The sequence below is a fragment of the Pseudonaja textilis genome, chromosome 1 (genome assembly GCF_049901715.1).
Source record: "Pseudonaja textilis isolate UNSWEBS1 chromosome 1, rPseTex1.2, whole genome shotgun sequence".
Lineage (NCBI taxonomy): Eukaryota > Metazoa > Chordata > Lepidosauria > Squamata > Elapidae > Pseudonaja > Pseudonaja textilis.
This window is the reverse complement of record NC_141990.1, coordinates 228,469,055-228,480,285: the sequence shown is the minus strand read 5'-3', so window position 1 is coordinate 228,480,285 and position 11,231 is coordinate 228,469,055. Positions and strand designations below refer to the sequence as shown.

Genomic DNA, 11,231 nt, shown 5'->3' with positions numbered 1-11,231 from the left:
TCCTAAAGGATTATACCCATTTGCCTAGTTAATTTAATTATATCCCAAAGTGTTACTCAGAATGAATTTCTTATTCATCTTATCCACAACATCTACATTTCAAATTTTGGATTATCACTACCTATCAGCCCATTGGCTCTTCTTTTACATTATGGGAGAGGAGGATCACAAGAGTTTCCTACTGCTAGCATGCAGTAGTTCATGGACTGACCACATCCCATCTTCTTCAGATATGAAGAGTTGAAACTGGTGAGGCTGTAACCAGCAGTTCCCTGGCCAGAAGGACAACTATGAAATTGTCTCCCAATTACTTCTCAGGACCATTGAGAGACCAGGCAAGGGTCATTGGCTCAGAAATGTAGGAGGAAAAAGGCAAGGTGTAAATATATATATAAATATAAATATATATGACCCTGAATTTTTTATTCTGCTGTGAAGATGAATTGGCTTCATTCTGTTCTGCATACAATTTGAGGCTGCCAGAACTAGTTGAATCCTGAAGAAGGGATTAGACATCATTCAAGAGCCATGTAAAGGTTCCCCTCGCACATATGTGCTAGTAGTTTCTGACTCTAGGCGGTGGTGCTCATCTCCGTTTCAAAGCTGAAGAGCTAGCTCTGTCTGAAGACATCTCCATGGTCATGGGGCTGGCATGAATAAATGCCGAAGGCAGACAGGATGCTGTTACCTTTCCACCAAAGTGGTCCCTATTTTTCTACTTGCATTTTTACATGCTTTTGAACTGTTAGGTTGGCAGAAGCTGGGACAAGTAACGGGAGCTCCCTCGGTTACGCGGTGCTATGGATTCAAACTGCTGAATTGCCAACCTTTCTGATTGACAACTAGTGTCTGAGCCACTGCGTCTCTCCATGATGCCATGACATACTGCCAAACCCTAGTATAAGGCTGATAGGGACTTTGGTGTTTACTCATATAGTCAAGATTCTTCACATAAAATGTAATTAAGATGTTCTCCCACCACCACATTGCTGACATGCAAATATCAATTGAGGGGCATAGAGAACCCTTTCTTGGCTGGTAGGAAGCCTGATAGATACAAGGGTGAAGTATAAAGGTGGAAGCTGAATAGTACAGAGTAAATCCCTTAAACATTCAGGGAGTTTAAGATACTACCTGACATTTTGCTTGATTATATTCCCATTCAAAACACTAAGATCAAAGCCAATTAGTGTGCATTCAGCATCTAGCATCCTATATATTACTGACATATGTTGTATGCACAAAGAGAGTCTCACTAAAGCATTTCACTGATTTCCCATCCTTTTCTATGCTTTCCAGGAGATTTTTCTTGTTTCTTAACCTATTTTTTATAGTCTGGTTCCTGCAACTCTGACCCTCTGCATACTTCATTCAGTTTATTCCACTGTGGTCCTGTAAATGTCAGCAAATTTATCTAACATTTCCAAATAATGTGAATGTTCAAAGCCTAATTACAAATAGCTATACAGCCCAGAATATGTATCTGAAATCTCCAAAAGGATTGGTGCACTTACTTGAGAAATACTTGGGAGTACAAATTTTGGACATTTGCTCTATAAGGCTTCATCTAAGAATTCTGAAATCATGGCTGAGATAATTCCAGACAGAAGTTCAAATGTTTGTAGACGATTTACATAAATATTTGGAAATACCAGTATACAGATTTATATTTCACACTGTAGAGTACTATGTTTTGAAGTACATTTACGAGAGACTTTAGAATTCAAGTGACATTTTGTTATTGTTCTAAGATTTTCTTCTTCCATAATGGTTTCATTCTTTCCTGGAAATACATATATACATTATATTTTTTGAGGCTTGAATATACTGAAACAGTCTCAGCAGTGTAGAAATTTGGATGGGGTTCATCATCTCCAAGGAGTAATAATTACATTTTCAGTACCTAAATCTCTTCTATTGTCTCTGTTGCTATTCTAAATCCGTACCTTATGCATCTTTTTAATTGACTGAATCAATTCAACTGACACAGAACTAATTTCACAAACTTCATTGAAATGTTCTGCATTTCAAAATGCTCAAATTGTAGGGATATTGAGGAGGATGTGCAATGCTTTTTAACAAAAATAGAGCTTGATATACTTTAGAATTAAAATCTGTTTCTGTCTCTTGTAAGGAAATATGGGAATGCATATTTTAGAAGAAAAAAAAACTTGGTAGAGCTTGTTCCAAAACTGGTTTCATTTATTTTGGCTTATGGTTTACCAGACATACAATGAGGACAGTGTTTGTAGTTTTCTTCTGCAGTGTAAAAAATCCTTTTAAAAAAAGCTTTCAACTTATTTTTTCATAAGCCCTTGCAATTTATTTGGAAGAATGTCAGTTCCCTTTTAAAAATAAACATTTCTAATAATTACTTGATTCAAAATGAATAAACTTTAATAGAATTGAATTCCTGAAAGAGATCACAAATCTGCAGAAACATGATGGAAAAATATTGCTAAACAAAAATATTTTTTAAATGGGTGCTTGTTGCAGTTTTGCAAAACATATATCTCAAAGTTGAGCAGCAAACGTTTACCAGGGACTGTCAAAACATATAATTATAAATTGTTCACATAGTAGCAACAGTGAGTTGGTGCTCTGCTTTTAGGCCAACAAGATCCCTACCCAGTAGGACTCAAAACAGACTTGCTGTATAACCCAATTTGCTAAAGATCAACTGGTAGGACTCCCATCTAAAGTGACAAATCATTTTATCAGTTCCTCTATTTTTACAGCCTTTGGCTCAGAGTTTTATTCCTCAGGTCGCTTATAGTTTGATCTGCTTTAGTGGAACACTTTATATATATTTAGGAAAATATTTCCATGACTTGTAGTAAAAGTATGGCACAGTGAATACTACTTAGGGTCAAGTTTAGCTCCCGATTGTCCATGTGGCTTTTTTGATAAGCAGTTATTCCACTTTTCTTGAATATTTTTCCAACCGTAGCCTTGGGATTTCTCTTCACTAAGAGCTAGTAAATCTGACTTAGCTTTAGATTTCTGGAATCAATTTGTACAATTAGCTAGATTCTGTCGAATGCTGAACAGCAGTGTTAGGCAACCTTTCCCCTGAAATTTCAAGCAACAGCGCTATCTTTTAAAACCAGATGAATATCGGATTCTTGTTTTCGCGTTTATAAAAACGGAGATCTGATCACCTGCATATGCAGTATGGAAAAATATATGAGCTTTGTATCTTCCGAGACACTGCGTTGCGCGCGCTTGCCTCGGCACGTCAGAATTGCCTCAGTTTGGAAAGGATCGGGTTTCTCTCCAGGGGCTCCCCTCCCCCGGGCTCCCGGGGCTCCCCCCCCGTTTACTGTGTTGACATGTAAACACGGCGGCTACTCAGCAGTTTCTTGGAATCAATCCTCCCACCCGAAACGCCTTCCGGTCCAAATAAAGCTGTTCCGAACCGGACGGAGCAGCGAGGCTGAAGAAATGGCTGAGTCACGCTTACTCCAGACTAGCGTGCATCCAGTTCTGAAAAAGACTCTCCCACCTTCTCAGTTGACGGAGGGCGTGGTTTCTTTGTGTCCAATTGTGACGTGACTTCGGCACGTCTCTCTCTCTCTCTCTCTCTCTCTCTCTCCCCCCCCCCCCATATATATATATAGGTACTACGTCAGGCGGACGAGCTCAGAACGTTTGCGAGAGCCGGCGGTGCAAGGTGGTTCCTGCTTCAACAGTGATTGGACGGAACCGACCGACCCACCGTGCTTGGGCCTTTTTATCGACTTTTCTGCATTCAACACAGTAGCCCCGCCGCCGCGCTGCCATGGCTTCCTCCCCTTCTCAGGTGCGCCAGAACTACCATCAGGATTGCGAAGCGGCCATCAATCGACAGATCAACCTGGAGCTGTACGCTTCTTACGTGTACCTCAGCATGGTCAGTAACCGAGTCTCTTGGAGGGGCGGGAGAAAAGAGGGAGACCGCTGGACACCCCACCCTCCTCCCCTCTCCTCTTCTCTCTCCCCAATCTTGGAAGCCCCGGCACGCATCCCTCCTTACGGGCTGGAGGAAATAATCCTCCGCGGCCGCAGCTTCTGTGTTTACGCCGCTTCTTCCCTCGAGTGTCCCTGAGCCGCCAGCGAGGCCTGCCGCCTCTGCATGCGAGCGAGCGGTATAGAGTCCTGCGGGGTTTTATCCCTCGAAAGAAAACGAAGGGTGTTTTTTTTTTCCTCCCTGCTTTGGGGGTGGGTGGGTGAAGAGCGTCTGTGAACGATCCGCTTCCAAGATAGCCAACTCGCCTCTCGGACTTGGCCTGTCGCTGGTTTCGGGGCTTCTGTCCACGGGCGCGCGTGGGTTGCTCTCGTGCGTTGCTTTCCGTGGAAGAAAGCAGGGCCGCTCCGAAGCCCTCGATCTTTGATCAAGCGGCCTGCCCCCCCCGCCCCCTTATATGACGATTCAGAAGAGGTTTCTAATAAAGGAGAATATTTGTAGCTCGAGGTTGGAATGAAGGGTCCTTGGTGCCCTCTGAGCTTGCTGCTTTTCTTGCAGACGTTTCCTTAACCCAAATTAGGTAACATCATCGGTGCTAAATCAGAAGACGTTTCCTTTAGGCCTAAGCTACCTTGCTTTCCCCCCAAAAAACATTTGCAATGCTTGGCCGAGCCTCGCAGTTCCTTACCTAGAAATAGAAGCCCAGGCGCCTCTCTCTCTCTCTCTCTCTCTCTCTGTGTGTGTGTGTGTGTGTGTGTGTGGTGTTTTAACTTTCACTTAAAGGATTGTAAGGGGTGGGAGCGGGCGGAGGAAACCCTCTTGATCCTGATTTTTATGCCTCTGGGTGGCTGGAGAAGTGACGCAACTTGTTTATGAGCAGTGTGCCTGCTGTGGTATCTCGGATTTAAAAAAATGGGATTGCGCTTTAATTGACTTTGTACTTTTTTTTCTACGAATTTGATTAATGTGGACTTCCTTGCTGGGGTTAAACTAGTGTTTGATTTTAGTAAAAGGCATTTGGTAACATTGTTTGGTACAGATGTTGAAGTCCAACACATGCAAGAGGGCAGCAAGTTGGGAAAGACTCTTGTTGATACCATGCATGTTAACTCTGGCAGTGGTAGCTGCCTTTTAAAATTGAAGGGGTTTGTATAGCCTTCCTTGAAGAATTGCTATATGACTGAAATTATAATTCAGTCATTGAGGAATTGGATCAGAATTGTTTTTTTAAAAAAATCTGGATGGTATTTTATCTAATTTAAAAAAAACTTTAATTTTTTGACAAGCTACATTTGCCAATATTTATCCAAATAATTGTTTCCTGTCCTTAATTAGGAATCTGGAAAAGTTACAAGCTGACTAATTTTGCAAAGAGCAAGTTCTTTGTTGCAAATGAACTAGCTATCTTGATTTGGAGATAGTTTTCAGGTCCTGTTCTTGCTGTAGGATATATAGAATCCTTGATGATTTGATCTTAAATGTACCAGCCCTTCGTATTGTATAATCTAAGTCTAATTGTTTAGTAATAACATCTGCAGGGAGGCAAGGGAATTAGATTGCATCAGAAGTAATGCAAGCTGCCTTTTTCCCTACCTGTGTGTGACATTGCATGCCCCAAAGCGGTGGAATGTATGTCACATGTCCCGTGGATTCTGCTAGCAGTTGGTTGTCTTAGGAAAATGCAAACTGGTGAATTAAGCATAAATAGATGACTGTCCTAACGCAAGAGTTTTATTTTGATTTTCAGTCTTATTATTTTGACCGTGATGATGTGGCCCTCAAGAACTTTGCCAAGTACTTTCTGCACCAGTCTCACGAGGAGCGTGAACATGCAGAGAAACTCATGAAGCTGCAGAACAAGAGAGGTGGCCGCATCTTCTTACATGATATCAAGGTAGGTTGTATCAGGGGAGATGAGATGGCAGGAATATAACAAATGAAATGTTGCTGCTTTCTGCTTAGGCTTCTATAGAGAAATTCAGAATGATGTATCATGAATCTACGTTTGACTACAAGAAACCACATAATTGACAGATATTACTTAAATTAGTTCAGGAGGATGTGTAAGCAAAATGATGTGATCAAAACAGATGTGGAAAAATGACAAGAACCGTTGCTTTACCTGGAATGCTTTTGGTTTGCAAGGAACTCCCATAGAAACCCTGACTTTGTTCTCTGCTGAAAATGCTGATCCAAAGTTACTCTGTTATGTTATACTTACTGTGTGTGGCTGCTGAGCCTATTTTGCCTTGATCACTGGTTTTGAGAATCCTCCTTACTTCCCACAATAGGGCATTAGCATACCTCCCTGATAAATGACAAAAAAAACCTTACCCCCATGGTTTATCCCTGCCCATGATCAGGTTAGATTGAGAGTCTGTATAAGATATATACAGGCTGCGATATGTCCCTATAGCCTTTAGAACTTGCAGAGGCTCTTGACTGATATACTGATGTTTACAGAGGTCTTTCTAGATAAGTAAACTTGAGAACTGCTGGGAAAAGCATAGATACATGTGTTGTCTCTGGTGTACTGATAATTAGGCTAAAATGTTCAAGAATGTGTTTAAAATGCTTTTAGCTGATTCTATAGTGCTTGCACAGGACAAATAACCTATTTAATAAACCTACATAGTGTTTGAAGTTACATTGCCTGTGTCTTAAAAGGCAAAACCCTTCCCTACTTTACGTTTGTGAGTGGTGGGTGAAGCTGAAAGAGCTATTTTATTAAAAGAAACCTAACTGAGAATATCTTCAAACAATAGAAAGATAATCTTGTCACTGAATTGTAATCAGTTGGTGGGCCAACAAAGATTGCTAGAAACTGTAACTGAGCAACATCTAGAAGACTGCAGTTTGTCTACATCAAACTTCAATCTTCAAATCTTTCAGACATTACTAAGCCAGTTGATTACTTTTACTCCTCAATTGTTCTGAGCTGGTGGAGGGGTGGAAAGATTGCAGCAGTTGGTGGAAGCAAGTTCATGGAGGCTTCTTTTGTAAAGTTATTTCAATCGGTGACCCTGTTTCATTCCAGGTTCAGGGACTGGAAAAATGGTGCTATTAAAACATGTGATCTTGCAACTTGGAAAACCAAGGGCTAAGGTGCTGGCTTCAGTGGCCCATTTTTCACTATATCAACCAGTTCTGAACATCATTATGGTGTTGTAATCATTCTGATTCCAGTGGTTCAGCTTTAAAAAATATTTTTTTAGAAACCGGATCGTGATGACTGGGAGAATGGACTGACAGCCATGGAGTGTGCTTTGCACTTGGAAAAGAATGTAAATCAGTCACTTCTGGATCTACACAAGCTAGCAACTGACAAAAATGACCCTCACGTAAGTCATACTTGCTCTATGTAATGTCTTTGGCTGGTATTGAAAACAATGTACCTTTGACTTTTTTGTAACTATAGTAGTCCTTGACTACTTGACTTACAATCACAGTTGAGCCCAAATTTTCCATTGCTAAGCAAGATAATTAAGTGTGCTTTGCCTCATTTTATGACCTTTCTTACCATATTTAAGTGAATCACTGCAGTTGTTAATTTAGTAACACAGCTTAAGTGAATTTGGCTTCCCCATTGTCTTAGCTTGTCAGAAGGTTGTAAAAGGTGATCTCATGATACTGGTACACTGTAACTGTCATACAAGCCAGTTGCCAAATGTCTGGATTTTGATCATGTGACCCAGGGGATGCTACAGTGATTGTAAGTATGAAAAATGATCATAAGTCACTTTTGTCAGTGCTGTGGTAAGTTTGAACAGTCACTAAACAAATAGATGGAAGTCAAGGACTACCTGTATTTCTTTAAATACAGAGCAAGAGGCAACTTATTGATTCAAATTTAACTAAAGAATTAAAATACCAAACTAATGGATTTTCAATGTATCCTAAGATACAAACAATAGATTTAATTCTTGCATTCATCCTCTGAAGGGTCAAGTTCTACTCTTTTGCTGCCCATGCATCCAGATATATGTTTTCTAGGCAAATGTGGCTTTTTTTGACTTGCTGGAGGTGGAACTTTTAAATAACATTGGTTGAGTTTAGTAATTCATGTTTTTTAATCTTTGTTTCTTTTATTTGCAAAAAAAAAAACTTGTACATCTCTAGGAAGAGAGACCAGGTTTGTAATATTGCTTTTGTCTTCTAGTTATGTGACTTCATTGAAACTCACTACTTGGATGAACAAGTTAAATCCATCAAAGAGCTGGGTGACCATGTGACCAACTTGCGCAAGATGGGAGCACCAAAATCTGGAATGGCAGAATATCTTTTTGACAAGCACACTCTGGGAGAAAGTGACAATGAGAACTAAAGCCATTCATGAATGTTGCAGAGACTCTTACCCTCAATACATGTGCATGCTTCTTTGGTTTATCTCTTAATATTTCCATAATTGTAAAAAAACAACACTTCTGTTCTTATGTGTTATATCTCACGCCCAATAAAATGACTAGGTCTACTTATTTCCAGTTGTGCTGTGGTATGTTTTGAGTTTGAAAAAAATACACTATGCAAGAAGAGTTTCCCTATAAATGAAGTGTTGGTTCTGGTCTCAATCCAAAGCTGAAAATGTGCTTCAGAGTGGTTGTGATATGGTTTCTTCAAGGAGGCATTAACATGCCTAATAGCAAAACACCTTTTTGGATGTGGATCCAAAAGGTAGCTCAATTTTATTAATTTATATTCTAGGCCCATGTTTGGATTCCCAATTACAATACTGCCCAACTTCTGAATATCTGATTAATATTAAGCTTGTTTTGTCAACTATTCAGTTGTATGGGCTGCAACTTACAAAAGTCCCTATTTTTATACCAGGAAATGCAGCACAGTTTGAGCTATTATATTTACTTAGGAGTAAATATTGAAATAGATGGCACTTTGATAAATGTGGATAAGAAAGTGTTAATGTCATGTCCAGACAGCTCTGTGTTTGACCTGTAGAATCTGTATAATTATGAGTAAGAAGTTGCTTCCATATAAAGAGCACAAACCCACCTTTGATGGAAATTAAGCTATACCATATGGCATACATTCTCAAACTTGGTCTATATTTTAAGGCAATGAATTTCCCAGTGTTCTGTATCACTGGAAAACTAACTAAACTAGCTGTTGGAGCAAGTTTAAGTTAAAATAAAGATGCTTACTTTGAAAAAAATCACGTGGTGTTACACTGTTCGTTGAATTGTATATGCAGAAAAGTTTAAAACCTGTTGCCTGGATGCATAGCAAAATTTAATGATTCATTAAATGTATGCTGCATTCAATGGGGCACAGTTTGGGATGTTGAAGGGGGATTAGGTTTTTAAGTGATGTGGCATGTCAATGTCTTTTATGGTGGCAGCACATTGGAAGCCACCTGAATACTGACCATGTACAGCAGGGGTGTCAAACTTGATTTCACTGAGGGCCACATCAGGGCTGTGTTTGACCAGGGGGAGGCCTGGGGTGGGTAGGTGTGGCCAGGGTGGGCATGGCCAACTCGACGTCACTGGTGTCGGGATAAGTGATAAGGCAGGACTTCCCACAGACCCTCACATAATTTTCCTTCCGTCCATCCGTCATTCCTTCTTCCCCTCTCCTTATTTTTCCTTCCTTGCTCCCCTCCCTTCTTTGTCTTTCCCTTTCTCCTTTCCTGTCCCTTCTTGCATGCTCAGATGCAAAAGGGGAAACATTTTCCTTTTGTTTTTTGTTTGTTTTGCTAGGCCGCTGCCAGCGAAAACTGAGCGCGCACATTTTCGCTCTGCAGGAGGCTGTCGCAGCCCTCCCGAGCTCCATTTTCGCTGGCGGAGGCACTTGCAGGCTGGTCCTTTGCTGTTTTCAGGGCGACCTCCTGTGCCAGAGCTAAGCACCCAGTGGGCCGGATCCAGCCCGTGAGCCCTGAGTTTGACACCCCTGATGTACAGTCCAAATGTCACATTTATTCTTCATTGGATTACTATGGGCTGTACTCTTGCTCAGCCATAATAAGGAATGGGAAGCTCAGTGGGAAAAATGCTGCAAAGCAACAAGGGATTATTTTTGGAGTTTCAGGGAACTTTTTGAGAAGTCCGCAAGGGTGGGGCAGTGATGCAAAGTTAGTCAGCCAATATTAGGCATGTTTGGGTGCAGCCAGATTTTTCTGTGGTTTTTGGTTTGTAACCAAACCTGCTTTACAAACAAATGCCTTGTATTCTGCATCAACACAATAACTCATACTATCAGTTTTCTGTTAAGGAGGCCTTTGGGTCCAGAATAGAGAGCTAAACACAACATGTGACATGAAGCCTCACATTGCTTATCTCTCTAGATCAAAAGCTAAAGTAACAATGGAAAATTACAATGTTGGCCAACACACATTGTGACAAATGTAATTTGTTCCTAAAACCATTTGGCTTGATTTTATAATAGTGAAGACTAACTTACCTGCCATAAAATGGTTCTTTTTCTCCAGCATTTTTTAAACACTTGAGATTGTCCTATTTTTCTCTGTCATATGCCAAGTATGTTTACAGAATATTTTCGGACATGACATAGACTTTTAAGACATTGCAAGACAGGATAAGATCTCTTCGCTATAGACTATTCTGTTACTGAAGTAGTCTGAATATTGGGATCTCTAACTGATGCAACTCTATTCATAGCCCCTGTCTGAGGTTTCTCCTACTTTCCCCAGAAAAAAAAATCAAAACAATGTTAAGATGTTGGATTAAAAAACTGTGAAGACAGATTCAGGCTCAGTCTTCACCATATTTTTAGTAGTTAATTTTGGGCCAGTCACTTTTCTATCCTGCAGGATTGTACTATGACGATGAAATAAACTGGACAGCCCCATTCTATAAGCTTCCCTTGAGACCTTGGAGAAAGGTGAGAGAAATCTAAAGAGCAAAGAAATTGTTTACAGAACAGACTTGCTCTATAGAAAAGATGTTCTCCTTTGGACTTCATAAAAGACAGACAATGAAAGTCCTCAAGTCTGATATGCATTTGTTTTATTTCATAACTTATTAGGCCAGCTTTCCACTATGATCTCTGGAATTACATCTGAAAAGCACAAGGTTAAAGGAGAAATCAAAAGGAAGGATAAACAAAGATTTGAATGTTGGGGACATTTCCACTGGGTCTCTAAGAAAACTGTGAAGCCTCTCAAGGTTTCTAACATGACAAACACAGCCACTGGTGTAATGGTTAAGGCAGCCCGCTAGAAACCAGGAGACAAGAGTTCTAGTCCTTAGGTACAAAACAGGCAGGCAGGCAGGAAAAATATGAAAATGTTGCCAAGAATACTGTAGGGACC

The 11,231-nt window shown here is 40.4% G+C and overlaps 1 protein-coding gene across 1 annotated transcript; it reads left to right on the top strand.

The window, feature by feature from the left end:
• Positions 1 to 3,638: 3,638 nt before the first annotated feature.
• Positions 3,639 to 8,421, top strand: LOC113440352 (ferritin heavy chain). The gene is made up of 4 exons (XM_026706727.2): positions 3,639 to 3,892; positions 5,694 to 5,840; positions 7,162 to 7,287; positions 8,106 to 8,421. The coding sequence occupies exons 1-4, from the start codon at positions 3,782 to 3,784 to the stop codon at positions 8,268 to 8,270; spliced, it is 549 nt and encodes a 182-aa protein (XP_026562512.1). The 5' UTR covers positions 3,639 to 3,781; the 3' UTR covers positions 8,271 to 8,421.
• Positions 8,422 to 11,231: the final 2,810 nt, after the last annotated feature.

Coding starts and splice junctions, on each gene's coding strand:
- LOC113440352 (XM_026706727.2), top strand. CDS start 3,782: ATGGCTTCCTCCCCTTCTCAGGTGCGCCAGAACTACCATCAGGATTGC. Junction 5,841..7,161: donor TCTTCTTACATGATATCAAG/GTAGGTTGTATC, acceptor ATATTTTTTTAG/AAACCGGATCGTGATGACTG. Junction 7,288..8,105: donor CTGACAAAAATGACCCTCAC/GTAAGTCATACT, acceptor TTTGTCTTCTAG/TTATGTGACTTCATTGAAAC.